This window comes from Rhea americana, unplaced genomic scaffold, assembly GCF_003343005.1.
Source record: "Rhea americana isolate MKP2758 unplaced genomic scaffold, rheAme1 scaffold_44, whole genome shotgun sequence".
NCBI lineage: Eukaryota > Metazoa > Chordata > Aves > Rheiformes > Rheidae > Rhea > Rhea americana.
In genome coordinates, this window is record NW_028186579.1 from 1598027 (window position 1) to 1623945 (window position 25919).

At 41.2% G+C, this 25919-nt stretch overlaps 1 protein-coding gene across 5 annotated transcripts in view; it reads left to right on the forward strand.

Annotated features, from left to right (window-relative positions):
• The window catches only part of EML4 (EMAP like 4), a 148171-nt gene that overhangs the window by 44748 nt on the left and 77504 nt on the right, over positions 1-25919 (forward strand). For 4 of the 5 annotated variants that reach the window (XM_085315829.1, XM_085315830.1, XM_085315832.1 and 1 more), the window contains exon 1: positions 10236-10338. The exons of the other annotated variant lie outside the window; for it this stretch is intronic. In XM_085315829.1, coding sequence (XP_085171955.1) covers positions 10272-10338 — 67 coding nt within the window. In that variant the 5' untranslated portion in view covers positions 10236-10271. Of the gene's footprint in view, positions 1-10235; positions 10339-25919 lie in introns of those variants that run through there. 5 annotated transcript variants of the gene reach the window in all.

Below are 25919 nucleotides of genomic sequence, written 5' to 3' on the forward strand. Positions count from 1 at the left end.
TTTCCCCCTCTAGGGCCACAACTGGCAGACTTGCTCTTTCCTGCAAAACTGTATAGGAGRATCTAAAAATGTGTTACAAAATTAAATCTTCCAAAAGTGAATCTAGTTTAAACTGTACTTATTTACCAGTAACCCCAACCAAACTCCCATTTGAAGATGTTCATGCCACATATGCGTTTCCATTCTCGTGCCACTGAAGAGCGGTACCTTGGAAGCAGTTATTTGCTGGTGTTATTTGGCATGTTTTCAGGGCCGGTCTAGTTCAATCCCCCAGTCACTGTCTGGCTCTGTGGTTTAGGGAAGTGGCTCTGCCCTGAAGAGCTGCTGCGCTGTCCCTTGTCCCCACCGAGTTGCTCTACACTATGTCTGTGTATGTGTGGTGCAGAGAGCCCAGAGTCTCGCTTTAGGTTTCGCCATCAGTAACAYGTTTGCGTGAAGAGGTGAGCAGCGAGTTAACATTCAAAAGTTAATACTGCTGCTTTTTAAGACAGATTGAGGAATTTTTTTTTGAAGAGGAGGAGGACAAATTACAAAGTTTTCTGCAAACAAATGACTCATTACACATGGCCATGATGTCTGTGTTCAGTSGCCTCAGAGTTTAAAGTTAGACCATTTTGTGTGGCACTCAACACTGGCAACTGGTGTCAGATTGCAAATTTAGGTTACTGTCTTGCTGGTCTACTTTTATTCTGCTTGCCTAAGGATAAAAATTGATTTTCTTTTCCTCCTCCTCCCCCCTTTTTTTCTAATGAGAAGAGGAAGGGGAAGGAGACAGTGCAAATTACCTGACTGGTGTTCATTCTCTCTCTCACATCAGTTTTAATGCCATAAACCTGTTTTCATCACTGCAGACAGAAAATAGCAAGATGCTTCTAAATCGATGCTTAATTCAATCCCCTTCTGTCCACTTCTCCCCTCTTCCCCACGATGCACATATCCTTCATGGGTTTTGAGGATGCTGTAGAATCAAACTGATTTTTATCTTGTGGCAGGTGTACTTTAAAACATGTAATTTGTTTTAATGTAAGCTACCTCTGACCAGTTGATAGTGATTAGGCAGGTAAAATCAGTTGCATGATGACATATTTGTTTCTGAGTAACTCATTTGATGCATAATCTGTATTCTGTCAGGAGACTTGCACAGAAAAATTCAGATGTATAAATACGCTGTTCAGAAAGCCTTGAAAGATCAAGTATAGTCCTTTAAAATCTTCAGTTACTATCCCTTGACTTTGTTTTAAGGGGTGGGGGGGAGGTAGAGCGGGCTTGCTTCATTGTGAGCCACCTTGCAGGGCGATAGGTCTCTTTGATTAGGAGTGGCAGAAAGATGCAAAGCAGTTAGTTGAAGGATTATTCTTTGTGATGCAGACAAACGTGTTTGGGTTAAAATGTAAATATCTGTTTAAAGGCAGGAAAGCTACACAAATGACTTGCAAAAAATCATTAATTTCTAATTGCTATGATTTTTATACTCTTTTTCTAAGGCTGGCATGCAGAATCTTCAGCAATTTGACAGAAGAGTGAAAAACTATTTTTGATTGGAAGATGATGCCTCTATCTTTGCTTGATATATATTTCCCTGTAAACTGAATGCATCCTGAAATGATGCCTGAAGAAACCCAAATCTTCCAGAAGAGACTTCAGAAAAGGGGATTTTTTCTTTCTTTCCACCTGCACACCCTTGGGATTTTACTTTCTCATTCCTCCTAATACCATCCCTTTCATTCTGGTGTCCTTGAATAGAGTTGGGAGTAGAATAGTCTAGTGTATACCTTTCTGTAGAGGACTTCATTTATGTTTAAAGTAGAAAAAACATATTTGCACTGTCAACAACAGTCAGTGGAGCAATATTACACCAGTTAAAAGGTCCAGCATTACAGGTTTGTTACTTTCAAATAAGTTTTGCTGCAGACTATGTTATTTTAGTAGGTTTCTAGCACTTGGTTGAAGGAAATAGCAGAGCCTTCCTGTTTATAGAGGTACTAGGCAAAATGTTTCTTCCAAATGTAAGTTGTGCTGAAAATGTAGTGTTACTGTCAGTTGCTCAGTGCATTGTAAGCTCCTGTGCTGAGAATAAAGAAGCTAAATATAAAAGTCTTTCAAGCTTTTGTCTAAAAATCTTGTGCTGGAGTTGTCATATCACAGTTTTGATTGTATAAACTTGCACATGCATTACTAAGTGTGCAGTTAAATCCATAGACTTTATGTATATGTAGGATTGGGAAGACTCACTTGCATTAAAAAAAATACAAATGCTACCTTAGTCTGAGCTTCTGAGAAATTATGGAAATACTTTTTATTTTATTTCATCATCTGTTTACTTTCTTTGCATCTCTAATAYGGTAGTAGTAGATCTTGTCCTGTTAGATTACTGCTTATCATAAGCCCTTGGGGCTTAGAGCCATCCATTTTGTTGTTTCCTATGCTAGCGAGGAAGTTGCTTTTAATTTTAGTCCTGTCATCCCTGGTATTTGATTCACTTAGAACAAGGACTTTTATCCTTCTCAAAGTGCAGATGGATAAACTCTTCATCTGAGGCTTGATTAGATTTCTATTTGTCAGCTGTTCTCATTGACTTCAATATGTTTTGGATTGTACACTTGATGACTAGATGGATATGGAATATAGAAGTGCTTTTGGAGAAATCAGGGCATGGTGAACTTGATCATACACTGCAGTAACCAATGCCACCTTCTAGGGCTGCAGGTTTTGCTGTGAGTGTAAATGTCTCTTATGCAGTATGATACCATCAAATTCCTGTTGCTTTTGACCTTCAGTAGGTTTCTGTAGCTTTAGTAAGCTAGATTCTTGGAAAATATTGTTTCTTAGTGCTACCAAGAATCTACCCTGTTTTGGTCAGGTTTTATTTATATATTTTCTTCCTGTGCAGTGCATGTCCTTGGCTACAACACAGCTGCTTAATCTCTTGGTTCAGCTAGCTGCCACTGTGCACCAAAGAGTTCTTGCTCTCTCTCYCTCACACACATTTTTGTTCTTAGCAGCACCCTTTAGCTGTCAGAGCAGGACTGATGAGTCCAAGGACGAAATAATTTCTTCTGACCTACAGAATGGGTTTTCTGGCAATAGCAGCACAGTAGTCGAAAGTCATCCATAGTCAAATATTGACCTCAGTCTTGACCTGTGAAAAACCTACCAAGTAAGATGGTGGGCTGCTGTTGTTTCTTAATATGCCCTTGCTAGCCCCTCGCAATATCAGCTATGTCAATTTTTTTCATGATGTGAATATTCCTGAAGGAAGAATAAATCAAAAATCAATACTTAATTTCATATGGATATATATATTTTTTTTAAACTATCAAGGCATCAGGACTTCTAGTCTTGCAGAATTTAGTTTATTGACTTGGTTGAAGGTTGCTTTTGTCCTCCTGAGTTGTGAACAAGCTAATTCCTTCCAGTGACAGTTTGGTATCAAACAATTCATAGAAGCAGTGTGGTTTGTTCCTAGCGGCATTTTTTTTTTTTTGCATAATCTTCTTTAGCCAGTCTCCCACTTTATGTTCCCCTTTAAAGTAGAGTCAAAATATAATACTGAGAACATTACTGAAAAAGAAAGACATTATGTAAACGGGAGTTTACATCCTTGTCATTTCTTTAAATGTGTGATATCATTTATGTCTCTCCAGCAACATAGCTCACAAGTCCTGCCTTTGGCTTTCACAATACTTCAATGCTACATTTGTAAACTGCTTGCAGTGTCTATTACTGTGACCAATTTGCCTGAAAGCACAAAATATGCTGTTAAATAGTCTTAAAGGAATGAAACTGATATGAAAATGTCTCTATAGGTTCCTTTTGAACCACTTAATTTGGTATCCTGTAACATCTGGAGAGTAATTAATTTATAGACTGTATAGCATTTACATGTAGTATGTCAAAACTGTGTGTCTGTAAATGATATTTTGAGAAGGTCAAACTCCAAAGTATTGTAATAGTTTAAAGTCTGACACCTACATTACATTTCAGTGCACTAGACAATATTTAAATAGGATATGTTTATGTTGTGGTCAGAAATATAGATAATCACTTTTCAGATGGAATATTTGGGTTCCGTACATAACAGGGAACCACATTTCAGGTTTCAGATTGTTATCTAGACTAAGCTAGAGTAGTATCTGTTGCTTCTTAGCTCTCATTTACTTGCAGTAGCAGGACTAGTGGTTGCATCTGAGCAAACAACTGGAATGTCTTTGCTTTCTGTGTGTAGATGCAGCTGCATCCTTCCAGGGCAACTAGTCACCTGCTTGGAAGCCTTATGGGAGCCTCAAAAACATAAGTGAATCCTGGGCAGGGCATCTTTAATAATAATTAATTATTACCTGAAGGATTGCTGTTTTTATTGCTGTTGCTTTCATAAAGTGTTTTCTACTTTCTCAGCATTTCAGACTGGATATAAATGAGGTATTCTGTGGTCTGCATTATAAATGGCAGATTAGTTTCACATTGTGTTTTTTTTTCCAGTTAATTTAGTTTAAAATGATTTTAAAACTAGCTAGAATAATAAACAATGYGGCAATATATTAGTGGAAACAGCCAACAGTTGGAGGTGTTTCAGTTTGTGAGAATGACTTTTTTTTTCCTTTTTAAATACTCAACTCTTAAGCAGAGTAATATTTCTGAACATAGTGGGTACTAGACTTCAAGAGTGCTTTACTAGAAAACACTTTTGCAATTGCCTCTTCCCCAATGTCTCCATGCTTCTGCATATCAAAAATTATTTTTTTTTCTGTTGTCATGAGCTAGATGATCAGACAGCTAGTCACTTCCATAACCATAGCTTTGGTATGATTCAATTAGTTGCTCTTATYAAAAAATCTAACTTTTACTTTCAGAAAATGGAAATGCTACATATTTAAGAGTGTTGTATAACTTACCTGTAGCTATGAAAATATCATTTCCTATTTATGCAAAACTTGTGTTTGAAACTGGGTAGATTCTTGACCAGAGATGAAACTGCAAGGCTCTTTGTAAAAATATGACTGCACGTAGTGGGGATGCTGCTGTCCCAAATCTGCCCTTTCTCAGGGGCAGTATGTTGCATGTTTTCATGGGTCGCCGTGTAAGGCAGGCAATGCTGTTYGTAACTGTGGTCTGGAACATATGCTCAAAGGAAAATTCACCGGAGAAACATTTTCCTGGCCATGCTTTAGACTCGATACATTTTCATCTTGTTTGTTGGCTGTTTGTGTTGCGCTTGATGGGTAGGCAGGAAAGCAGCTGCGAGCTGTCTGCTTTGCAACTGCTCCCAGCAGGCAGCGGAAGGCGTGCTGCAGCTGTGGTTTGATGCTGTGCTCGCTGAAATACCAGGCTGAAACCTTGCCACCCTTCTCGTTCTCCACATCAGCGCGCTGTCACCGCGGCAGTGTTGGTACAACGGCACCTGCAGGTATGCCGCAAACTCGAGTAAGCCGCTGATGCAGCTGAAAAACAACCTGATGAAAATAGACATTTTGGGTGCTTAGTCTTAAAAGCACGCATGCGTTATTTGGAGGGGGATTTATTACTTTTATTGTACTATTTTTTGAGTTAGATCAGTTTGGTTTGGGGAAAATTTTCCCATTCGGTTCCTCTTCCCATGATGGCTCACTGCATGAGTGCCGACTCTGGATCTGGAGAACAGCAGCCTTGGGATGGCTTTTAGGTTGTGATTATGCATGTGATTCCTTATGGTTCCTATGTGTGAGCTATGCTTGAGAAAGATGCCTGTAGGACCAGGGAGTTCAGCTGAGGGTCTGGGATCGATTATAGGAGCAGCCTCCAGTGCTGCTATGTGCTCCATCTGCTGCATCCTACTCCGGTGTTGCTTCTTCTGGGTAGTCTTTGTTCGGATCTGCATCAGCTCTTGCTTCACTCAGCTTTCTGGCAATGAAATGCGATTTGCAAGTGCAGTTGTTTCACAATCACCTCAAGTCATCTGAAGGCAGAGCTGCTGTTGACAGAAATGGTCCCTGCTGCTCTCTCCAGCTGGGCGCTGCCACCTCCCTCCTGCTGGAACAGCTGTGCGTTATGCCAYATAGCATGAAACCAGCCTGGTAAGGTTTTGTGTTTTGGTTTTGGTGGGTTGGTTCTCATGTGGTTCAGTCTGCCGGCATGCTTCGTGTGCAGCCGCACAAGCTGTTGTGCCAATCACAAGAACAGGATAGGGATGGGAATGATGCAGGAAAAGGGCAGGAATGCTTATTTTAGCAGYCTTGCTTACGCCAGCTGAATATGACCTTCATCAAAGGTCCTGCCTTCCATAATTCTGTGCATTAATGCTTCAGAGAATGGTATTTTAATAGACTTTATTGCAGTGCCAGCACCAGGAGTAGAGTAAGAAGAGAGGAGAGAGTGACTGGAAAGAGCTGAGGCTCCCTAGGCTGCCTTAACCCAAGTAGACCCTGCTGTTCGGAAGTCTGGGGTTCACAAAAGCACTGAATCCTGCGAGACTGGGCTTGTCCTTTATAACCTAGTAGCCCATGCATACTTTTCRTAAGTCCTGCTATTCTCTATTTATTAAAGAGTTCACAGTTACTCTGTCATTTCCATGGGGCAGAAGAAACAATGGTACAGAGATGCATGCAGCTGCTGAAACGTCATACCATTTGGCCGTGCAGGTAACTGCCTCCAAACGTGATGTTGTAGGTCTTTTGTGCCCCTTGAACGAAGCGAAATAATTGAGGAACTGTTTGTCAGTCGGAAAACAATAAACTTTATACCAATAAAGAAACAGAATTAACTAGTGCTGCCATCTTCCTATTTGAAAACAAAAGTGTCATTAAACTAGTCTCGATATAATTGGTTGCTAAAGTATCGATTTTATATAGCTATAGCCCCCAGGATTTTTGGAAAGAGGGGTAGGTGGGGAGAACTTCCAATAATCCATTGGAAGGAAGGCCACACAGCAGCATGTGGACTTGTATTTCCCTCATGAGGCAAAACAATTTATTGAATTTGAAAAAAAATGAAGAAATCCCTGTTCTGTGAAAACAGATCAGAAAACCAAATTCTCTCAAARAGAGAATTTGTGCAGATTTCATATAATTGTAGATGTTTTCTCAATTGCAGGATCATTTATCAAGGAAACTATTTTTTTCTCTATTTGGTTTTAAGTTACTGAAGACAGCATGGGAAGAATATTTCTCTTCTGCAGTTTATACTGCTTGGGATGTGGTGGTTTTGGTAGAAGGTTCCCAAAGTTGCCTTAGCTGGGTCACAGGAAGAGAATTACATTGTTGGGGGCAGGAGACTCGCTTTTTCTTCATYTTCGTTTAAAAGTAATGACCTGGAAGAGTTCAGAGTTTACTACTGCTCTCTTCAAATGCCAGAGAAGCTATCTGACCCCACCCCTGAAGAAAATGCAGGTTGGAATGTTTTTTGGTATTTCAAAACCTTAAGTGTCCAGCAGTGGCTGCTTTGTRGGTGCACAATCTGATTGATACAGCTGTAGCTTTTTGAAATATGTACTGTCCTTACCAGATGCGTAATGTTTCCAAAGTATCTGTACAAACCCAACTCTTAGAACATACATGGCTCTATTCCCAATTTTTAAGGTGCTTTATTACGTGAGATTGAAGAGCATTTTTTTTTCTTTATGAAGTGTAGCACTGAACTTTTCACCACTGACATGCTCAAAGGGATTTCTCTAGGCAAAGATGACTTGCCTACTTTATGTGATACATGGGTTTTATTTTGGTCTGTCATATTTTATGTACTACTTTCATTTGTATTTATCTAAAATACTTGAGAGGAGCGACTCCTCGTCCCTTATTCATGTTAAATGATGGTTAAGAGGAGCCTGTGATAGCGTTCAAGCCGGAAGAGGCTGGAGCTAGGCAGCTGCTGAAGAGGGCAGGATTGGAAAGAGGGAGGTTGCTTAGAAGGATGTTATGGGCCAGAAGCAGAAGAGTGGAAGACCCTCATGAGGAGCTGAGGTTTTCGGGAAAGGTTTAGAGGCRAAGCAAAAATTCTGGTCTAAATCCTGAGACTGATGGGGAACAGATGATTGCTTGAGTGAGTGTTTCTGCCATTTTCAGGAGCAGCATGTATACAGTCAGCAATGTGAAGTCTATCTCATTTACAACATTGGTGTTAAAGAATATAATTCTGAATTTATTTTAATATTTGGTTTGGCTCCTTTCACCTTGCGCTGCTTGCTCTTGATTTGGCAGGCATTAAACTTGGTTTCAAATGCTGTACTAAAGCAGCTCTCTTCTGTTGAGGTGATCCACCTTTATTAGGACCAAAGGGGTCTTATGGAAATGTCAGCATTTCATATTCTTTTTGTGTGGTATGAGATACTTTCTTTTTTTTTAAATCGAAAATATATTTTACTTTTGTTCTGAAACAAAACACTGTAAGAAATTTTATTGCTTAAATCTGTAAGTTTAGTTTAGTCATCCTTTGGATCGCTACTGGCCGTTTAAAATGGCAAATTAAACCTCCTTCTGCTTTCTCTGTGCCATTCTTTACCAYGTGCAAAATTTCAGTTTGGCCTAATGCACTCGGACTAAGACTCAGTAGTGTTTCATCTTGCAATGAAGGTGGTTTAATCTAGCAACCTAATGTAACAAGGTGATTTGGACACTTTAAAAGTACGGGTTCTTGCTCACTTCTGGTGCTTTTTGAGGCCCTTGACTTAACTAGGGCCCTTTCCTTGCCTTTGTGCCACTTGTSCCTTTTGGCTTTTATCTTTTCCACCACTCAGTTTCTTGAGCTCGCCTATACGTTCTCTTTATTAATCACAATGATCCGTCTTGCTTCTGTTGTCTGTCTTACTTTGTAACTGCAGAGTTGTGTTCAGCTGACTAAGTGTGTTTTTAAATCACTGAGGAGGCTGGTTTCTGCCTTACCTGAAAGCAAGCTCGCAGCAAGTGCATCAGGAGCTGCTGGAAAATAAAGATTAAGAATTTTTTGGAGGGRGGAGGAAAAATGTAAAACCCTTTACTGAGTGGTCTCTTAGCTATATGTGTTGTTGTGAGCCTTGTTATCAATAGTTTGTTTTTGCAGATGGGAAAAAGTGTTGCCCCTCCTTGTTTTTGAATGGACATGTGGGCTTCCCTCATGTATTTTTGACTATCCTACTATTGTCTGGAAAGCAGGTTTAAATCCAAAGTTATTAACTATGTTTGCAAAGCTTTGAAAATTCTAGATTATTTGAAGCATGATAGAGAGATGAGGCAAAATATATGCCGTACATATTCACAAATAGTTTTGTTTTGACACTTATCTTGCTGTATTCGTTCTGCCAGTTGGCTTCAGGCACAGCTACCAAAAGAATGAACACATGTTGCATTCATTAGTTCTCAATCTGGCTGTACTTCATCTTGCAAGACAGACAAAATCATGATCGCATTAAATAGGTTGTAATGCATTTGTAATATGAGTTTTCTTCTGCTTAACAGAAGGGTAGTCTTGAAAAGCTGCTGGTTTTAAACCAGGATATATTACTTTGTTTTGATGTAAAGGGATGAATGTGAGCATATTGCTGATGACGTCATTGCTTTTGCATCTCAAAGGATGTCATGTGAAAAATACTCTAATATAATACGACCCCCCCCAAACGCGCGTGAACCTTTTCCCTTTGTGCTGTGCGTTTGCGTGCCGCTAGATCCGTAGTCTTCCTGGCGCACGAGCGTACGTGGTTTTGGAGCAAGAGTGGCCAATCTGACCCGCGAAGGGACAGGAATCCTTTTCGCTGATTAGTCTGGGTCGTTCTCTGTCTTCGGACTGAGGGGAAATCACTTGCAGTCAGATTTYCCTGTGTAATTTCGCAAAATCTTGTAGTTCTTTAACGGTTGCTGTGAACAAGCCGCAGTATAGCGGGATCCGAATCGGGAGTCGCGGGTTGCCGAGGTAGGAGCCCAGTTATCGGGGTTTTGGGGGGAGCTGGCGGTGAGCAGTAGCCGTCTCCCGGCTTCGAGGCCGGCCGGCCGGCGGGGAGCCGCTGCTGCCCTGCAGAAGAAGGAGCAGCCGGCTCACGGCGCCGCCGCGGAGGAGCCGGCCGGCGGGGCGGCGGAGGGCCGGCCGGGCTCCCTGCGGCAGCCTCCCGCCCCCGGCTCCGCTCGCTCGCCCTGCGGCGACGCGCTCTCCGAAGGAGGGAGTTCCTGCGTGCGCCAACGCAGAAGTGCTTTGTGGTGGGCCGTCTGGGCGGGCAGGGTTTCCCTCCCGGTCCAGGCGTGCCGTGGGCCGCGCAGAGCGGCGCTCCGCGCTCGCAGGCGGCCGGGGCCGCGGGCGGAGGCGGGCTGGTAGCGCTCGTAGCGCGGGGGACGAGCATGGAAGACGGCTCGGCCGGTCTCGCCRCGGTGCGCGAGTCCTCGGCGCCGCCGGACTTCTGCGCTGGTAAAGTATATCCGTCCCGTCCTTGCTGGGAGTGCCGGTGCGGCTCCTCCAAGCGCCTCCGAACCCGGGCAAACCAGCCAGGCGCTTAAAGGCTCTTGAAAAGCCAGTTCCACTTCCTTTCCTTTTACAGTTCCCTTCCCGACCCTCCCTTTCCCTGGAGGGGAAAAAAGGAAAATCCGAAAAGTAAATACCAGGGTAAATACTCATCTGTGTAATTAAGTTACCTCTGCGCCCTCGTTAGCAGCCGGCAAGGTGAGCTTTTGCAGAGATCGGGATAGCTCGCTGCAGCGTAGCGTCCTAACCGTGAGATTTTTTGCATTTTTTTTTCTGCATGCAYGCAGGCAGCAGAGAAAATAACAGGAAGGTAATAGTAAAGTTAGCGTTCGCTTCTGGCACGGCGACTTCTGCGGGGGGGACACTCGCACCTCCTGCGCGGCAGGGCAGAGCCTGACGTGGGTCRCGGGGTGGGCTTCGGACCGAAAGGGAGAAGCGCTCTGTGCGAGCGAGCGAGCGAGCTTTTAAAGCACAGAGGTGCGAACCGCTGCTCTCTGACCAACCTTTGCTTTCAATACCAATCCTTATTCTTTAAAAAAAAGCAAGGAAGCCCCTGCAGGGAAGTTTTGACTGCATATGGGCCYCAGGCAGGAGGCAGTAAAGATTCATTCAAAATAGGTAGTTAAAATAATCGTGTTTGCAGCGATTTTAAGTACGTACATTGCTATATTTTTTTGTGTGTGTAAAACATACATTTTGTTTTTGAGAAATTAGGTCCTTTTCTACTTAATTTTCACAGATATGTTAGTAGTAGTAGTAAAAAAAAAAAAATCTTTCAATGCAGGCTTCCCTTATTTAAACAGTTGTTAGCAAACCAGCCTCTGTTCAGTGTAAATCAGATAATTAATTGCAGCGTTCTTGCTGTCTCAAACAAAAGTATGTGAGTATTTTTAAAGACTGAATCCAGTTATAGATGCACATGTACTGTTCTTGTGTGTRAGAGTGTTATCTCAGGGAAAGCAAACCTTGCCGGATCTGCTCTTTGTTTGCTGATTCATGCAACACAACTTTGATAGCAATACAGCATCTTACATAAAGTCTTACATTCTTTTTTCTCGAAATATGATGAACAGAAGTAGGCTTGTAAAAGTAAGGGCAGGTATTTGGTGCATGAATTTGTATTTGTATGTGTGGGAGAAAGAAATGACCTTGCTATAATGTACCTAAACTTGGGCAATGTACTGTATTTTATCTGCTTCAGAATTCAAAGCATTCAGTTTAGAATTTAAGATGTTGCAACCCTGGGGAAAGGGGGAGGGTGAATTGGAAATTTTGAAGTTACAAGTRCTTCATATACTCTTTTGCAGACTTGCACAGCATCTTATGGCAGAATGGTAAAAGGGAGGCTAATGTTTAGTTCTTTATCTTCAGAACAAAATCCAAAAGAACTGAAATTCTTAGGGCTATGATTTGCCAGTTCTGTTCCTGATGAGGAGCGGCTGATAAAAAGACATTTTCATTTGCTTTAATGGCTTTTAGCAAGAATTCTTTGGAATCCTCTGGTAAAAATCTGATAGCATTGCTGACCTGAATGAGAGACATGGAAATCTGACCATAGAACTTGAGAAGTATGTGTGACATGTTGGACTGGCCTGTGAGATTTGCACAGGAATCACCAGGTTAAGATGCTAGGAATATATTCACTTTTCTAAATGAATGTGTGTGTGTGTGTGTGTGTGTGTGTGTGTGTGTGTGTGTGTGTGTGTATATATATGTATATATTTTGTTTGGTTGTTTTTCTCTGTGTCTTAGGATATATTTTGACTTGTTGCAAGACCAAGGATTTTATTGAATGGAAGTAAAAACCAGAATTTATAATTGAAAAAAAAATGTGGTTTGGGATACTGTAATTTTAGCAGTGTAATTTATTTTAGTCATTTTATAACTTGATTCCTATCATATCAGTAAATCGTAAGCATTTTGTAAAGAATGTGTTCTAACTGGAAAATAGAGTGATAAGAAACCAGTGTGATGGACAATCAGCAAGTGCTTTGTTCACATGAAACTTCTACTGCATCCTTGAGGGCATCCTCGCTTTTGAAGGCTTTTAGCAACTTTGCAATGGTAAGAAGTAGTAGGAAAAAGCTTTAGATAGAGTTCTAGAAAGGTGCTTCCCCCTATCCACCTCCARCGATACATGTGAAGGGGTCATGCTGCTAACAGGATGATTTGGGTGAGGTTTGGGGATAAGTCTTTAATTTTTTTTTATTTTATTTATTTTTTTTTTCCAGAAAAAGATCCTATAGTGTTAGACTTTCCTATGGAAACTTTAGCTGCTCTACRTTGCTTGTAGCTGTGCCTGAGAGAGACAGAGAAAAAGAGAAAAAAATTCTGTTGGGGGGGTAAACCACTTTTTTATTTGTAGGTATTATTGTGCATACATCCAATTGCACATTTCTTGCCAAAGCTAAAAATAAATTCCTTTGTTGGCAGTGAACTACTGGCACTTCCTTTTGCATGTGGGATGTGGTATTAGTGCTGGTGGGAAGCTTATTCAGGTTTTAAAAACTTGTCTTAGATGACAGTAGTGATGGCTTTTCTATTTGCATTTAATTAGCTATTTATAATTAAAACTAAGGTTGGGCTTCGGTTATAGCAGGTCCCCTGAGGAAGATCTTGGCTGTCAAATGAACTCTGGGCTACAATTTAGCTTCAGTTATGTAGATCAGGAGAGAATTTTTTAGTTTGGCCCAAGGAAAATGTTTACTTGCAAACAAAACTTAAGTTTTGCACACTTGTTAGTGAGTATTTGCCTCCAGTGACGTTTAGCATTGCAAACAGTGTTCATAAATGGGGAAAAAACAAAAAAGCAATGTCAACCTCTGTTCCTGGCTGGTAGAGAGTTTGCTTAGACATTGTTTTACAGTGGAGACTTGCGATCGCTAGGTGAAGCTGGCACCATCATGGGCGTTCTGGTGAGCCCTGGTCATTCTTGGACCTGGTGCTGCTCACCCAGGAGCTTCAAGAGGTGGCCAAACATGTCGATACGAATCTTGGCTTGCAGGAGCCTTGCCTCTCCCTGTCGGGGGTAAGTGGGCAACCAGCTGTGAGTCACCTGCCTGCTRTGCCGTTTTTGCTGACTTGCCGTCCTACCTGGGCACCCCTGGAGAAGTACTTTTTATGTAGATGGTCATGCTAGTTTTCAATTTAAAATACTTACAGCCACTCTCTAGGTGTCTTGCTTTATCTTTTCCCCTCAGTGGCTGTTGACAACTTTTTGACATCCAAGTCCTATCTATCACTTGATATTTTACCTGAAATAGTTAGGTATTAGACTAATTAAATAGAGCAAGTATCAGCCTATTTTAAGGGGATTACCACTGCCTAAATACTGCTTTGCTTATAGTCTTAGACTGCCACTAACACAACTATTGTGATAACATAGTGAAACCATTTTAAAGAAGATATCTTTCAATGTAATTATACCAACATTTTTTGAACTACTCCTACACTAGGTACTGCCAGTAATCATGATGATAAATATAAACCTCTTATCACTATATCTTTAATACTTTTCAAAAGGTCAACTCTGAAAGAAATCTTTATCCTTTCAGATTTCAGTTTGACACACACAGTTCAGCTTTCTGAGAGAATCAGTGCTGTCATAGCTAGTCTAAAACTTTGTTARATTATTTTCAGTAATTGGTAAGTAATCAGTCCTGTCTAGGCCATGTGTTTCTCTTTATGCTATGTATATTATGTATCCATTTGTTTAGATCTACGTGAATTAAAAAAGTCATCTTTGAGTCTACATGATCATTTTCACAAGTATCAGACTAAATGGTCTCGAATTTATTTTATTTTATTTTTAATGGAGGAAGAGGAGGTGTGAATCCTTGCCTTCCTTATAAACCAACCCTGGGTTACCTAGTATGAGACTTCTGATCTGCAAGATCTGGGAAGTTTTAACATATCACGTGCACTAATATGGGTCTGAATCCATCATTCAGTGGCGAGCGGTTCATGTTCAGACCCTACAGTGTCGGGCTGACTGTGTGTATATTGACTGTTTGAGGTGAATACCGAGATGCTCTCTCTGTCTCTGTTCAGCCTCTTGGGCCTAAGACTCACTTAAACATTTTTACTCTCAGGAAGGGATATTACTGAAGACATTTAATGCTGTAAAAGCTACATTAGAATAGTATTGGCCACAATCCTAGTTTAGAAAAATGTAAATAGTTTCTCTTAATTTGTTACCTTGTTTTCTGTAGTCATGGCCATTCATGGTTRTAATTGGTTTACATGCCTGGAAACTTGTCTAGGTTTTCCAATGTAGTGACAAATGAAATCTTACTCTCCTTATATATGCTTCTGTGCTTTTGCTTGTTATGCCATACTTTTGTATAAGGAAATGATGACAGCTGCCACCCTTAACTGGCAGCTTTTCYGCATCAGTTCAACATCTTCAGCCAAGATCCTCATCTTGAGACTAGTGCTGAAATCCTACTTCGTAGTCTGCGAAAGTACTGTTGTTGCTTCTTGTGGAGGCCTAGATCTACCAAAGAGTTTGAAGAGTAATTCATACTTGTTTATAAAGTCTTCTTGTGTATTGGGTTACTGTAGTTTTCCTTACCTCCTTCTAATTTGACAGAGTTAAATGGGCCTTTTATGGAGCGGCTCTATTAAGCGATTATGAACACAGCTGGATGAAGCAGTACTTGCTTCCTGCTTCAAGAATTAGTTAGCTAAGCCTGTGCTTAATTGAGTGAACTGTACGTTGGATCAGCTAGTTCGGTTTCCAGGCTTCATTACGTTAAACTTAGGATCAAAGTACCCGCTGCTCTTTGGATCCTGCCGGCGTTGCAGGTAACTGGCTCTGAGGGAGGTGGCTCGTCTTGCGCAGCAGTGCCCAGGGCAAGCTGGTGGCTCGCTGCCGAGAACTGCGATGAGCTCTGCCCCAACAAGCGCAAAGTTTTTGACTCTGAGTGTCAGACTGTAGACCTAYTGTAAACGTGTGTCCRTACCCAAATCATCAGAAATCTTCTMGTACATGCCTCAACTAAGAAACAAAAAATATATAATATAGYATCTATATTGGTGAATTTTTACAGTATTACAGTATAAATATCTACAGTATTTCACTGTAACAGCACTGATATGCAGATATGAATAAAATTACAAATACCATAAAGGTCAGTAGGGGTTTTCATCTAACACTCTTAAGAAGGCTATGTTAACACACAGGCTTAGTGGGATATTCTCATTTCTTTAACTTGATAGTCTTTCAGAAATGTTACTCCTTTGTCATACTACTTCTGCTTCACCTGTTATTGCATCTGTCTCACTTTTAACTGTTCTAGGAATATGTATTAGTCATCAAAAGGAGTTTGAAAAGATAGTGAACACTGGTGCATAGTAACAGTTAGCATTTTTTTAGCATTCACAGAAAGTAATGCAAGCCACACTCAAAGCTGCTGAAGTAGCAAAGCTGGTGAAGTATCTAAGGTACAATTGACTAAGAAAACTTTCATGGAAAATTGGACCAAAAGATTCAGACTGCAGATACATTCTTCATGACTGAATTTTGGTCTCAAAAGTTTTGAGTAATGCCCAGATCAAGAAAGCTGAAAAAGCATCTTTCTGAACTGTGCATCACACCCCTGTTTCACATGGACAAATGCTTCACTGTGGGAGAAGCGGCCCTGGAAGCTTTCCCACAGGCTTGCTTCTCCGACCCATTCCTTCTGCAGCGACACAGGCCACCACCAAGAGCAGAGCTGACAAATAAACCCATAAAAACCTGCTGAACATATGCACATCCTGCTCTGGGGACAGGCAAAGGGAAGGAATGACCGAATGTGACAGATGTTAGTCACAGTTGTTTAATGTGTGACAAGAAGATACTCTGATAATATCATAGAAACGTATATTAGATAGAATTTAGGTGCCAAGTCTTTGTCCTTTGCTCTTTCTTCCTACTCCTTTTTTGTTCTGTGTTCATACACATCCAAAAATTGTGAATTTCATGAGTTTTTGCCTATTCAGAAGCATTTAAAAATGTGAGAATACCCATATTCAGATTTATCCCTGTATTGCTGGCCACATGTATAAAATGCATCAAAGAGTGTATTTCCCTCTGTGAGAAGCTGACTGTGTTGGTCCTTCAGGTTTCACATGCCACTGCCATCTTTGCTTTTATTCATTTGCTCAAAGATTTGTGCGACACTGTCTTGAGTTTTTTACGTGATAAGGGGCAAAAATCTGAGTCAGAAGTGGTTGTCGACTCATTGAGTGGCTTGTGGTCTTCCCGTGCAGCCTCTATATCAAGGCTACATTACATAGCTGGTGGTGACGTGTCCCTGGGAGCTACTGGGTAGTCCCAGTTTCTGCCCGTGGGCTGGCACGAGCTGACAGGGCAGCCTCTGGCCAGTGTCGGTAGTGCCGGGCAGAGCTGTGTGCCAGCCCCGGTGGAGCAGTGAATCCCTGAGGACTGGGGYGGTCGTCCTGTCCCCCTCCGCACCCGCTCCTGAGCATGTCCCTCACCACTCACAGGTGAGGGCTGTGTTCCTTGTAGGTCTCCCACGTGATGCTTTTTGGTGTGCAACTTGCAAGCCGCATGGTTGCACCTATTATTAAAGCGTGGGCATGTACRCAAGGCATGGGAGGGTAAGTGAGGCAGAAACATACAGCATGTTGACATAGTAGATTACTAAATGTAGATTAATAGGTCACTCAACCTGGAATTTACTCTTGGGTAAGAGCATGCAGTCAATCGTTACTCCAGGGAGGCTGTGACACTGTTGCGTGCTCTTCTGCTTGCTCCCTGGTCGCCTGTGTGTGTGGTCATACCCAAGGTTGTAGCTCGGGAAAGTGTGGTTAGAACATGCTGTTATGGTGTTGCTAACTTCATGTGTACCCATCTCACGCTCAGATTATCTCTGTTTTAATAGTTCCCTACTAACACTAAAAAAACCAAATAGAATTTTGGAAAACAAGGTTATTGGAAGGTTAAAAAGGTGCTGAAAAAGTGTAAAGCACTTTTCTTACTGATATGTTCTGTCAGGAAAGGAAGGAGAGAGAGCAAAATACCCTTTCAGTGCCTGAAAAATCCTATTATTTGGGTTGGTAGTGTTATACAGAAATAGCATGCCATTCTTCTAAAAATTCAGATGAATTATAGTTATTAATGCTTAATAAGTTTATATGAAATTAATAAAAATTAAAATTTAGAGAACTAATGGAGTAAAATGGGTAGTTCTGTGATTTGAGATAATAGCTGCAGTTGTTTTTCAGCTTCAGATTTTCCTCCCACAGATATCAAACCGGTACAAATTCCTACAATTTTAAAAAAGGAGGAGAGAATTCAATTGAAAACAAGATACCTACAAGATAACTCTAGTAATAAATTGAAAATGAGATATGTAAAATTATAGATTTTCTTTACAGGTTTGCTTTCTGTGGATTGCAGGCTGGTTTTTAACCTAGCAAAATGATTTCTTATAAAATGTTGGATGCAAAACCCTGTGTGCTGTAGAGAAGAGTTTTGAAGTAGGTTTGTGGTCTGTGATGGAGTAAAGACCAACATGACTGAGACGCAACTGAAAGGCTGTCCAGTTACATCACTACCATTCATCAGAGTGGGAAACCACAAGTAGTGGTTTACGCTTGTAGCTCAACATCCTTGCTTTTTTTGAATTGTACTGTATGTACAATATGTACTTTAGCACATAAAGATTGCTCATCTCAAGGAGACATCAGTTGGAGTTCATTCTTGATTGATTAGTGTGGTTTTTTTGTCTTTATTTTTTTATTTTTTTTGGAAGAAGAAAGCAGGCAAGAAATGCAACTTACTGGTGATTCCTTATGTTGCTACCTGTTATTTAGTTACAGCCAGCTTTAACCCTTGAGTGCTTGGGGTGTGTGTGTATGTAGTACTCAATCATTTCTAATAGCAGACACATTCACGATTACTCCCACTTCTCTTGCGATCTTTACAGATGTTTCCTTTGTGTAAACAGTGGTGGTGCTAAAACTTCRCAGCAAATAGTGGGGGAAGAAGCCTGTGCTTTTCCACTTCAGGGGCTCCATTCATATGAAGAATATTATAAGTTGTCAGATTGTGAATGATAAAAAATATGATAAATTTAAGTAACTTTGATAGAAATGCTCCCTTTAATGCTTGGAAAATAAGGCCAAACATTCTGCGTAAGAAATGTATGCCGCTTGCTAAAGGTTTCCCTGTGAAAAGGTATATGTCTTTTTCCATACAGGCAGATTCTGTGTGCAAATTCATGGTAGAGTTTCATAATTTATCAATAGCGGTAAAGAAAGATACTCTTTTAAATAATAAATATTAATATTTAATAGTTCTACAGTTGTTCAGGCACTGCATGTAGCAGACTACGCAGAAAGCCTCCAGCAAGGCAGTAGCGGTAGCAGCCCCAGGAGCAGTAAAAGTGTGAGCAATGCTTTCCACTCACACCTTGTTTATAGGAGGTGCTAACTTCAAATCTTCACTGGGACTATTTAGTTGCTAACATCATAAAACAAAGCAGCTTAGCTAAAAGCTAGTCAGTTTTTTATTGTATTTATGCTCAGCTTGCTTTTTTGAGAGTGGTTATTGGCTTACCTTAGTATAGATACTTCTACTTGTTACCTGGGCTGAAGTGACACTTTATGTGGACATGTTCCCATTATTTCTCAATACTTCAGGAGAATCCAAGATACAGATTTGGTCCATTTATGGTGCTATGAGTAATGTGTTATGAGCAGATATCCCCTCATAGGTTGGCTGTGTGGCAGTCCTGGAGCTTGTGTGTTATCCTTGAACCTGAGCAGGTAGCTTAGCAGTTTCTGTACTGGGACCTGTGTGTACAAAGAAGTTCTAGCTGTCTTCTGTGCTAAAGCAAGTTTCGCTGTGGCTGATTTGGTTCCCTTTGGGTAAGCACTGGCTGTGGTGCATGTACTGACGCCTAAAGCAATTGCCGAGTTTGAGGAGCCATCTCCCTGGAGGTAAACACAAGTGGGATGTTATGACTGCTGCTCTTAGAGGTGTCATGTCAGATGGAGTTTGTGATTAGAGAGGTTTGGTCTTGAACTTTCAAGAAACAAGGGACATCTAGAATATAAATAGCAAACTTTGTGTCCATTATAGCATACAAGATGCATAAGTGATTTTATGAGTGTGRGGTGGTATCCAGTAGTTAGAACAGCTGATACGGCGTTTTCACCCTAGAGCTGGCAGACCTTGTGCCTGGCGTTCGTACCCCGGTGGCAGCTCCTGCAGCTGCAGCAGTGCAGCTGCTTGGGCTGATGCTCTTTCACTGGGCAAAGGTGGTGGTGGTGGCTGGTGGGGCAGCCCCAGAAGGTGCCCTTGCTCCCATCGTGTTGTCTGTCCTGAGGTGGTTCAGGAGGACCTGTCATTGCAACTCTGCTTGCAGTGCTGGCGGTCTCCCTTTTCTGGTATTTCACCGCAGTGAGGTTTCTAGCGGCAGCATTGCTAAGCGGGTTTTGGAAGGTGTTTGGGTGCACGTGATCGTTGTGTTTCAGCAGGTAGCTAGGAAAGTATAGTTGTGGTCATCATTCTGCTTTGGGAAGAGCTTCTCAGAAAACCTGTACGAGATTAATACTTCTTTTAAGGTCACTTCAGCTTGTCAGTGAAAAAGTTGGCCTTTCACTAAAAGGACTTTGAAACCGAGAGATAATAAAGCAGTTCCTGCATGGGKTTATGAATAAATGTACCTTAAATATCAGGAAACTAGGCTAATGGGATAGGTCTCTTCTCCCTTGAGCATGGAGGAAGCGTGAGACGATGAGAACAGCATCCGCTGTGGGCTGCGTTTAGTGTTGGCGTCGAGAAGCGAATCTCTTCGGCGTGACGGTACGTCACGCGGATAGTGCGGACGCTATTCCCGCTGGGTAAGCGTGTTATTACTAGGTCTATGGGATAACTTGCTCTCACCTGTGAAACACAGGCAGCCTCTGGCAGCCGGTAGAGCCCAGGCTCAGGAGTGGCYGGTAGGGACACAAAGCACCCTCCTTTGGGAAAGTTAGTAAGGTAAACCAGGAAGCCTTTTATTTTTCTTGACTTCGTGCAGTCTTGCGTAGCTGCATTTGTGTTACAGGRCGGCTTAGGTGAACCCACTCTGTGCTATTCTAAACTTTGCTTGTGCATTAGTTACAAATTAGGTACTTGAATCAAGGGGGGAAGAGAAAAACCGGTCAGGAAGCATCCAGCTGAACTAGTTTCAGAAATGTGTTCCAACACTTATTTTCAGCAATACTATTTAACTTAATTCCTAGATAACAGAGGCTGGAGAACTATTCCTAGTTTGTTTTGTCATGACTTAGGATTAGTAGAGTTTTGCAAATAAACACCGCATGGTACACAGTAAATTCTGTCCATGCAAGAAGAGGGGTATGCTGCTTTGGCTCATGTTATCTCACTTAATGACTTCAGTACTTTTGTGTTTTGCTTCTGAAGTTGTGGCCTAGAATTGATCAAGGAAAAGCAAGTTTAAAGAACAGAAACATGGCTTTCCTCTTGGGAGAAAATGTACTGGTTAAAACTACACCACAAACAAATCTCAGATGAGTTTGTTGCCCAAATAAATAAAAATTTTTTAACAAGTTGGAGGGCTTCCATGAGTTTCAGATTAAAACTCGTTTGGTGCCCGCACTTTCAGATTTTTTACAGAGGAGGAAACTTACTACAGTGATGGGAAATGTCAGATTTTTCCCAGCATTGTTGCAATCTAAAGATTGAATGTTTGGCAAACTGGATTTTTTTTTTTTTTTTTTTTAATCCACATGTAATTGAAATGGAATTTTGTCCTGGGAAATCAGCAGTAACCTATATGAAGTGGGCTTAAGTTGTACCAAAAGTACACTAAATATACAAACATTTTTCTGAACAGGAATTGGCATCATCATTTGACAAATGCAGTTAATAAAAATAATAAAAGTGAGGGGCTGGAGTGGGCAGGGAAGGAGGTTGAGGTTGGTGGAGAGTCTCAGCTTACATTAGTGCTTTAAGTTTGTTTTGTGGTTTTTTTTCCCCTTTTACAATCCTTCACACCAATTTCCTTGTCAGTGTGTTTCCAGTGTTCTCTTTTTTTATTATTATTTAAAAGACAAGAACCCTGAAATTTCTGTGAAGTTTACTAGACTTTGCTCTGTGTATTGTTTTGCATTTTGGTACTTTTGTCAGAGACTGAACACTGCTAGTAGTATTTGTGGTGGTGAGCAGAGCAGATCAGCAACAATTAATGCTGCTATTTGGATTCATGGCAGTAATGAATTGTAGGGTTTTATTATATTTATTTATTTCTAAGTTAAGAGTGAAAAGTCAGAGATGAATGTAAAAGCCAGAATTGGGATAACTATATTTTTGTCTTCTGGATCATATATTAAGATGCAGTCTTTAACTATTTGGTCAAAGTCTCCCCCCAGCCAGGCAGTGCTTCTGCCTGAGGACTAGCTGTGCAGTATTTTGAATTATCTTCGTTTTCTTTGCATGGATCCCTATGTACTTCTTGCTCTTCAGAGGAAGGCATGAGTTTCAGCGCTGACTTCTCTACAGAGCTTGTGCTGGTATCTCAGCGGTCTACAACTGTTAATTAACCTTTACGCGGTGTGGGATGATATTTGCATTTAATAGATGAAGAGCGAAATTAAAAAGAGATTAAGGTCAAAAGCGTCTCCTAATTACTCAATTTTCTAATTAAGCAATTGCCCAATTTGGATCTCCCAGGACCGGATTGTCAAAGCAGGTGGATTGGGCAGCTCCGGGTGCGCCCRGAGCCTCCCGGCGGTGCCCGCTGCTTCGGGTTCGGCAGGTCCCGCGGGTTCCTCCTCCCGGCTGCCCTGTGGGTTCGGAGCAGGGATGCTTTCCTGCTCTGGCCAGCCTAGAGCCGCGCTTGGCCGCGGTGCTTGGGAGCCGGGGCGCGTCGAGCGTCGCTGCCGGAGGGCTCGCGTGCCGCCTGGGAGCCGGGAGGRAACCGCTGCAGATCGAGCCCCTCTTCAGCACGTCTAAACTTATTTTCTCAGAGAGTCGTACCTGRATCGGTGTGGGCAGCGCTTCTTGGGCACCAGGAGGAAAGGACAGGGGAAAGCAACTCCTGGCGCTTAAGTTCTGAGTTTGATTTTTGGCAAAGCTATTAACATACAGCTTTTAAATCAGGATTTTTATCRTGGAAATGTTCAGGAGTGCTAATAACACTGGCACTTCTAGCACGAGTTGAAATATTTTTGATAAAGGATATGTTACCAATAAATGTATGCTCTAATATTATTTTTAATACACGTGTAATATTTAATTTATAGTAGAAGGGCTTGTTGCAGCAATTGCTTCAGTTCTGATACAAGCTTCCACGCGTTTATGTTCGACAACAGGAAAAGATGCTCTGGCTCTCTCTGTCAGGAAAATGGTATTAGCTATTAGAAAGAGCCCGGGGCGCCCATGGGTGTCGTGGAAGCACCACGCGCCGCGCTCGGAGCTCTGGGCGCTTTGCTGCGGGTGTCTGCGCGCTGCTCGTCCGTCCTAGCCGCCGACCGCGAGGAGAGGAAGGTAGAAGTAGTAAAGACAAACCGTTGGTTGCAGGTACCTACGAGGATGTTCGTACGTTCGAGGACTAGTTTGTGCGCCACCTCAAGCGAGCGTGAGGCTGCGATGAAGAACTCGTACGCCTCGCTGGCGAAGACGACGTTTCCCGCTGCATAAACGTGGAAGATGGGGACACGTGCTGCTGCGTGGGGTGTTCTCGTGGGGTTTTTCTTTTTTGCTTTTTGGGTGTTTTTAATAGTGGGTGGTAGGAATGGTAGAAACAGTGAATGTTTTTACTGTTGAGATAAGCTTTGATGGAGRCAAAATTGGTATGAAATACACAGTCTGGGAAAGGGCGCGTGAGAACCAACGTGATTACTCATTTCTTCACGTGATAACGTGGATGCCAGTGTCAAATATGAGACGAGTGCGTGTAAGTGGTTTGTTTGGGTTTGTTTTCTTGATCTGCTAATCAAACTTGGCATTGGCAAGTATAAAGTCTATTCTGTTTCCTATTAAATTTGGTTGTCCTGTAAATAATACAGTTACTGTAAACTTAAGCAAGCTAAACACTTGTGTTCATCAAATGCAGCGTGCATGGAGCTGTAGTCTGTGCATCTTATGTCGTTATATTTCTAGATGGCCTGTGTTAAAATAATATGAGGGTGTTTACAGCAACAAATGCATGGGATTATTATGTAAAATATTTTTATAACACCTTCTGCAATTTGTGGTTAGTACAAAGTTGTTTTTTCAGGATGTTTTTGTATTGTCTCTTAATTGTTTTTCTTCCCCTGCTTTTTATGCATCAGCATAAAAGGTATGAAAGCCTGTGTGTACAATATATTTAGCATGCATAAGCACTACTACTAGTATGCCTCAAACTTTGCCTAGTTATTAGGGATGAAGATTAGTGATGAAGCGGTAGATCATTTATGTGTCAGATCAACTCTTTAAAATGAGATTGCCACAGAAACRCATGTGATTTTCTTGATAATGTGTAGTGGTAGGCTCACAGACTTGGACTCGCTCTAAGTAAATCTTAAACTAGTCCATGGATTGTAAAGATCTGTAGCGACTTTTGCATTGCAGCATGTTCATGTGCTATGATTAAAATCTTCTCCTTGATCACCTAAAGACAAAAAAATGCAGTTGTATAATGTACATATCATATTTAATTGAACAGTACTAAGAAAAATTGTCCAGTGTAGTTTTAAAGAAGGAAAAAAGATATTTAAAACTTATTGCCATGCTAAAATAGGTTAAAGTACTCTTATGGTCTATTATTTTAACTTTTATTTTTAAATTGAGCTTTAGGTTATAAGAATGTCTATGCATATTCCATATTGACCAATTTAAATTTATTACAGCCATAAGTTCATAATAACATAATATTCCTTTCAGGGTTTTACTAAGGTTTTTAGACACAATTTTGGTTTCCAGACTTGAGGGATTTTTTTTGTTTGTTTTTTGTTTGTTTTTTAATGACTGAGTTCTGTATTTTTCATTTATGTAGTGGATAGCACTGCTCTATTTTAACATGAATAATAAGCARCCTTATTACATGGCTTACTATTAAAAATGCGGTTTATCCATTAGGATAACAAGATTAGGCAGTGTGTTCTTTTTAAACAGTTTTTGAATGGAAAATTTAAAAAGAGTGTAAAAAGCAGGAAAGGAAGTCAAAGATGCATGGAGGCAGTCAAGAGTGTTGAAGGCCAGAGTCKTGTAATTACAGTGAAGGAAAACTTGTCGAGAACTTCACACTCCACTTTAATGCCACCAGGTCTATCTTCTATTTCTAGGGACAGGATAGAATTTAATATGGTTCCTGTTTGGGCAGACAGGCTTTTTTAATCTTCCATATTTGTACTGTGTGTTTTAATCTCAGTTCTTCTCATGTTCCTCCCATGACTCATCCCTTAACAAAACTGAGGTAGTCTGTATGCATATTGGCATTCGGAAGAGGTGAGGGAGCCACTGTGTGCAGAAGTCTGTATAGGCTAATTCTGTCTTTTTTTAGGAATTTTCTTTTCCTTATCGCTAGCATGAGATTCTATAAATTTCTGCACCTTTGGTAAGCTATTGCTAAGATTGAATTGCCGAAAAATGCAATGTTTTTGTATCATTTAACAACATACGAAAACCAAATTTGTCAGTTATCTCTCTGGAAACATAACCCSTAGCCAGAGTCAAATTGTTCACTGGCCTTCAGAATAAAAATGTCAGGTTATGCAAATACATAGCTTTCTGCACATGTGGAGCCATCCTTGCTATAATGCAAAAGTAATCTTTGGGGCCAATTATTTTCTGAAATTGTGTTCCCAGGACCAATATAGAGATCAGCTCACAAGTAATTTCCGTTACATTTCTGTAATAAAAGACTTTGAGCACTCCTGGGAAAACACTGAAAACTGCGTGGGTGCCTTGGCAGATGGGGATTTAAACATATCTGTGGTTTGTGTGGCTTTACTAGATAAAATGTAGGATTTTTCCACCCTGTGGTTTAAATTTCCATGTGCTGGAGATTGTAGAATTTGTTTTCCTGAAATGTTGCTTTTGTCCAAAATCAAGCTCTTTGCTTTGTCAAGGCCTGCAGGAGCTGACTCCGAGAAGTGATTAATGGATGCTCTGAAATTGTTGAGGGGCCCCAGAATAGAAGGTTTGGTTGGGAGATGCTTTTTAAATTGAGCTGGTTCAAATTTCTTCTGGGCGGTCGGTGACCAAGAGTGATATTTTTCGAATGCTGTTATCCTCGCATGCTTTGTGGGTGACAGAAGCAGAGTGATACGTGAGTTGGGAGGTTTGTTAAGTGCTATCCCTACGTGTTGGATACCCCTGGTGAGGTTCCTGGCTAATGTCTAAGATCTGCTAGCAGTGGTTTTACTTGTGCAGCTCTGAGGAGCACCATGAAGTGTCATACGTCTTCATATGGCTGTTCGCTGACCATTATAAATGAACCCTGGTTTTAAGAGCCGTCACTCAGGAGTCCCAYGAGTGCTGAGTATGAGCATCCCATACAAACCCACTTACTCCAAAATGA